Source organism: Platichthys flesus, chromosome 15 (genome assembly GCF_949316205.1).
Source record: "Platichthys flesus chromosome 15, fPlaFle2.1, whole genome shotgun sequence".
NCBI classification, from domain to species: domain Eukaryota; kingdom Metazoa; phylum Chordata; class Actinopteri; order Pleuronectiformes; family Pleuronectidae; genus Platichthys; species Platichthys flesus.
This window is the reverse complement of record NC_084959.1, coordinates 23094634-23100845: the sequence shown is the minus strand read 5'-3', so window position 1 is coordinate 23100845 and position 6212 is coordinate 23094634. Positions and strand designations below refer to the sequence as shown.

At 38.5% G+C, this 6212-nt stretch overlaps 1 protein-coding gene across 1 annotated transcript in view; it reads right to left on the bottom strand.

The window, feature by feature from the left end:
* The window catches only part of LOC133969887 (reticulocyte-binding protein homolog 2a-like), a 20622-nt gene extending 14410 nt beyond the window's left edge, over window positions 1–6212 (bottom strand). The window contains exons 1-4 of the mRNA XM_062406596.1: window positions 6143–6212; window positions 5897–5950; window positions 5253–5483; window positions 2761–4652 (exon numbers count right to left, since the gene is read on the bottom strand). Coding sequence (XP_062262580.1) covers window positions 2761–4652; window positions 5253–5483; window positions 5897–5921 — 2148 coding nt within the window. The 5' untranslated portion in view covers window positions 5922–5950; window positions 6143–6212. The remainder of the gene's footprint in view (window positions 1–2760; window positions 4653–5252; window positions 5484–5896; window positions 5951–6142) is intronic.

The following is a 6212-nucleotide window of genomic DNA, read 5'->3' as shown; positions in this document are numbered from 1 at the left end:
TGGATTGGAATGTAAACGCCAATAATGTAAACATTTAAATGGGTTAAGGTGCACGATGTAGATCTGTTCTCTAACTCCTACTCCCATCTGGTGGATTTAAGACAAAACAAAACACAACAGACATTTATAATAAATGTTTTTTACTTTTCCACATCTATTTCTGTGCAACGCTATGAATGCTTTCTCGTAGAACCATGTAAGCCATGAGCCCCATATTTAAGTGAATGAGAGCATGACCATTCTGTCAAGGACTTACCACTGTAGTCAAGTGTCTAACCCTAACCCTAACTCTTGTTAATGAGGACTTCTAAAATTCTTCTGCAGAATCTAATAAACTTTAAGCACTTAATTAGGGACACCATACCAAGCACTGTTCCTCCCTTGGCAGCCTCCCAAACAGGGGCGTCGTTAGGCCTGTTTTTTTTTAATTAAACTATTGTTTTACACATGGACAAGTTATTTATAACTGTAACCTGCTACATATGTGAGTGCGTTTCTGGTTTGTATGTTTTCTCCCCCTTCAAATTACTTAACGATAAAAGACCGGGCACTAGGACCTTGGGGAGTCTGCATCTCTGCTGCGCTGGCTTTCTCACTCTGCCAAGTAAAGGCCGAATTGTAGTCAGGTTGCACGCACGCATGCAAGACACGCAACACGCCCCTTTCGTGCCCTTTGCGGGCTTGCGTGCGTCCACCAATTTTTCTAACTACACGACAAAGCGACGCAAGCCTCACGCAGCCCGCAAGGCTTGTGATTGGTCTGCTTACTACATCCCGTCCGGAGTCTAGTTTCCGGTTTCATGCCCCACAATACGCGGAAATCACGGAAGATCTAGAAGAACGAATATGGACCAAATAGATGAGCACTTGGCAGAAGCGATCCGAAAGTATGACCACTTGTATAACCCGTCACTGACTGGCCAATTTTTCCGCCAGAAATAGGCTATGAGGAGCCGGAGTGGCGATGTAAATAAACAGTCGACGAAGAAGAAGACGACTCTTCTTTGTGTGTTTTGTGTTTGAAAAAAATTTTTACTCCTCCTAGTGTTCTGGCGGTGAATTGCGTTGCAACACGCGCAGCACGTTATAGAAGTATAAACCAAAACGAGTCCGTCGATGCAGCTGCGTGGCCTTCCGCGGTTGCAGTCGCAGGACTATAATTCAGCCTTAACGTCTCTCATCAAGACAGCAGGATTACAGCCAAGGAGTTTAGCGTACAGGTAGTTACAGAATGTGGCTATCTGTAGTTGTTAAAAATTATTACCTGCTTAAATTTAGGTTTACTTGAGGCAAATGAAACGGAATATTGTAATGAGCTATGTTAACACTAAGCTAGCTAGCTAGCTATTTTGTTAGAAAATGTCTCCAGTGAGCAAGAGTGTGAACGAGCAAATTTGAAATGTAAGAAATAACTATCGACAGCTCTCTATTTTTTGCATTAATATCTATCTCTAGTATTTTAAAACAATAATATCAGTGCCTATAGAATGTTGTTGTTTATAATCAGTTCATATTTGTGTCAAATTTCACAATGACCCTGAAATTCTGTCTCTTCTGTTATCTTATACTGAATGAATGCAAGCAAAGATACAGAGAAAAATCACACTCTCTGACTGAACCAATCTATGAACTGTATGAGACAATGGATATCCGCAGTCCCAAATGAGCCCCAAAAAATTGGCGAGCGCTATGCGCGCAAACATTCTGCATCCCTAGGGGCTAAGCCCCCCCTCTCTTTCAATCCTTGAAACGTCCCTGCTCCCAAACATCCTAAGCTATTCATGAAATTATTCATCAATAAAACATGGAGGAAAACCTTTCCTCCATGTCGACATCACATCATCCCTGCAGATTTGTCAGCTGTGCATTCAAGCTGCTAGTCCCTGTTCTACAGAGGTTCTACTGGGTTGACATGTGGTGACTGAGGAGGTCACTAAGGGGTCACTCGTCACATGAAACCAGTTTGAGACGACTCCAGCTGCCGAACGATAGGCTGAGTGGATAATTGTGTGAATTGAATTGAATGAAATGAATTATTTAATGATTTTAAGATTTTACTGATCACTTTTAAGGCCCTTCATGGCCTCACTCCCTGCAACATCGCACGTTGAGATCCTCAACAAGAGGTCTCTTGTCTGTTCCAGAGGCCTGGCTGAAAACTAAGGGGGACAAAGCATTTGCATTCCGGTCCCTGAGGCCCTGGAACAACCTGCCTGCGGAGATCAGCTCAGCCGAGTTCAGTGAACTCTCTTGAGTCCAATCCTTAAAACTTACTTTCCTGATTTGACCTGAGTCTTAACTTTCTTTATAACAGTCTTTTAATTATTTTACTGAGCATAGCACTTGTATTTATACCTAAAATAAGTTTACCTGCTTTCTTCTAAACCTGATGTTTTATGACCTGCATGTTTTTAACTAGCTGCCTTTGTAAAGCACTTTCTGACACATATGTTTGGAAAAGTGCTCAAGAAATAAAGATTATTATTATTATCATTACAGAATCTGCTAATAAAAGCAGAGTAAATACTAGATGAGTTTTATTGTAAACTATGAAGCACGCCTTTTTCACATCAAACACACATAGCAGAGCACTTGTGTCACTGATAAAAATGTCAATTCAGGTCCATTTAAACATCACATAACTGAAAAAGTACAAAAAGAAAGCAATAATGTCTCAGTTTATTCTATAGACTTAAACATTTCTGCTGGGAAAACCCCTATTACAATCTGAGTCAAGATTACAAAGAACAAGGCACTTACCATGTATTTTTGGACATCTTCCTTGTCCTTTTCCATCTGTCTTTGGGTTTTGAGCATTTCCAGTTGGATGTTGGTAATCTCTGTCACAGCTTTTTCTATATTAGCTTTCATCTCACCCATAGCCAGAATTGTAGTTATTGTATCTTGAAGTTTTTGTTGAACCTCTTCTCTTTGTCCCTGTATCTGTAGCTTGATGATTTCTAACTCATCCCTCTCTTTTAGGATCTTCTCAAGCCATTGGTTCATCTTCCTCCTCTTTTTTTTCTCTTGAAAATTCCTCCATATGATTTCCTCTGTAAAGATTTTTTTCCCTTTCTTTGTATCTACTCTCATCATACACAGCATCTTCTTTGTTTCTTGTACTTCAAAAATCATTCCCTCCATGCCTTTCTCGTTGTTCTTTGTGCTCATCTCCATGTTGTCTCCAATGTCTTCAACCAAATTTCCTTTATGTATCATTACCTCTACCTGTTTAATATTCTGATTAAGTGTGTTCTCCATGTTCAGCTCCAGCCCCTGCTCTGACCTGTGTCCCACCATCACATTCTGTCCATCCTCCAAGTCTTGGGTTGAATGCTCAGTTTTTTTCTTCATCTCGCTTATTTGTTTTTTTCTTCTGCTCATTCTTATCGTTTTTAGCAGGTCCTTTTTCTTTATTTCAATCTCAGAGTTCATCACTTCCAATTCCCTTATTTCTCTCTTTGTCCTTTGTAACTTGTCGTCGAGTTCCTGTCTTTGCCTTTCGTTACTCTCCCTCATACACTTCAGTGCATCCATTTCTGCTATAGCCGACTGCCTCTCTCTCTCGATACTTTTTCTCTCTGCCTGAATTCTAGTGTTGATTCTTTCTATTTCATGTTTTTCCCACTGAATCTGTCTCAGGTTGTTCTCTATGTCTAGTTTTTGACTCTGAATATCAGTCTTGATCAAAGTTTCGCAGTGTGTTACTTTCATGTGTGTATCGGTTTCTTGTCTTAGCTGGGGAGAGTTAGATTTTACGTTTTCCATTTGAATGCTCTGTGTATGAACCTCCTGCTTCTCTCTCACAGTCACATCCAGTTGTTGTTGACTGTCTTCCAGCACGTCCCAAACTTTCTCTATCTCTTGTCGGATTCTGCTGAGTTTTTCCTTCACACTTTCAGAAGTGTCTGTTCCTTCCTGCTTTCCGTCCCTCCTTCCTGTCTCTGGAACTGTCACTCTCTGTATTTCAGTGTTTCTTTGAAACTCTATCCACCTTTGCTTCACCTTGCTGATATTTATACTCAAACTATGTTGGATTTGCTCAATTTGATCTCTTTGTTGTGATATGTCCTTTTTATTTCTATCTAACTCTTCTTTTACATCCTCTAAGTTTTTCTCAATTTTTTGCTTTGCCTGTTTTGCTGTAATAATTATTTTTTTGTTCATTGCACTCAGCAGACTATCCATTATCTCCTGGACTTCCTTACTCACAAATTTTGACCTATCAAATTTGATCATTTCAAACTTGCATTGCTCATTGATGATCTCATTATGTCTTCTGTCCAGAGTTGTCCTCTCTTGGTAGATCTCAGCTTGCAATGTCAGAAGCTGCATTTTTTCTTGAGTGGCTTCATTTTTATTCTTCTGAAGTTTCTCGATAACATCTACCATCTTTACTCCCAGTGCTTTTATTACCAAGTACTGATTGTGTTTTTCAGCAGTCAGTCTGTCAATGTCCTTCTGTTGTTGCTCTGTTTTTGTCTTAAGGCATCTTATTTCGTTTCTTTCTCTTTCCCAGTGTTGCTCAATCTCATCCATCAGTTGAAAGGTCAGTGGTCTTTTCCTTTGAATGGTCTCCCAATTGGTTTTCATGTTGACTTGTGTTGATTTGTCTTCTAATTGATTGATGTTTGAGCTGTTGTGTCTTTGCTCTAATGGTCAAGAAAAAGGACAGTATGTCTCTTGTTTAAAAAATGATGAAGACATCTTATCTGCATCTCATGTGGTGTTTTTACAGAGTCTTAGTTTACCTGTCAAATTAATGACATTTTATTTCTGGTTTTCTTTAATTTCATATAAATTATGGCTTATTACTCTGAAATAAAAGTATAGCCCTAAATTGTCAAATTGTACAAAGCAAGAGTACTCGAGCAAAGTATTTACTCACTGTCCAGGTGGCTCGGCTGTCTTTACCTGTCAATACCTGAACCATAGTAAAGGCCCCTTTAACCTTAAGAGTTTTGAGATGCTAAACCTTATATAAACGTACATTAAGTCATGCTTTAGTTAAAGTTATAAAGATAATGTAGATAAACTTTCATTCAGTTATAAAATGTGTTGTTTAACATTTTTCATTAAAAAAAATGTCAGTAATGTACAGTGTTTCCAAAGATACTGCCATTTAACGTTTTGGAGTGACAGGCAGGCTTTTCATCCACCGTCACAATACTTTTTCTTTGTTATATCTTAGTAGCATTATGCTGATGTTTCAAATATGTAAGACTGTACAATTTCCAACAAATTTGTCTTACCTAAATCAGCTGAAAACTCTTGTTCCTCCTGTGTGAGTATGTGGTTGACACTATCTTTGGACTGTGACGTTACTTCCTGCCCAGTGTGAAACAGCACTCTCTTCTGTTCCTCAGGTGTCACATCTTCAGTGATGGGCCTATGCTGCTGTGACATACAGGCCTCTGTGGTGGCTCCAGGTGATGTCACACCAGCAGTGAGCTGCTCCCTGAACTCCTCCAGAAAAGACTCCACTACAAATACATTTGGTTGTGAATTGTCTTGTTGGGGTTTGATATTGCTTCAATTAGAGACATTAACAATCAGAAATATCTTACAAGTAGTATTTTTACTTGAGCATTGCACACTTCACTGTTGTACGCATTAAAAAATTTAAAATCTCAAAAGCAGATACTGTTTAGTTAAACAGTTTGAACATGTCTCAAAATCTCAATGGAACAGATTTTTTTAATTTAGGTGTTAAAGACCTGCTATTGGAAAAATATATTTGCAATAACTGTATACCCAGTGGCAGTGGAAGTCACATCTATGTATAAATCTGGAAGCATGTTTACCATATAATGATCTTACATAGGAATGCACCCACAGTATGTATGTCTGCTGTTGAGAACACAATCATTTGGAGGAATAAGACAGCAATACTCACCATGTTCTCTTGATTTGGCCATCATTCCATGTAACAAACTCACAACTGCTATTTCTACAGCCCCCAAAAAATGGACACATCATTACTTCAATCATTTTAATTAGAACAATGAAATTTGTACAAATTTATGAAAAGTGATTTTTATGTATGATAAACAATGATCAATTTATTTACTTGGGAATGAACTATTAATTAATTTCTCATTTATCAGGAATTTGTAGTAATTATCTATTACTTTTGTCTTACCTGAGGTTTCGTTAGACTTCAGATTTCAGAGATGGTCTGCTTTGGTGTGAAGCTGTAGAGATCTGTGGAG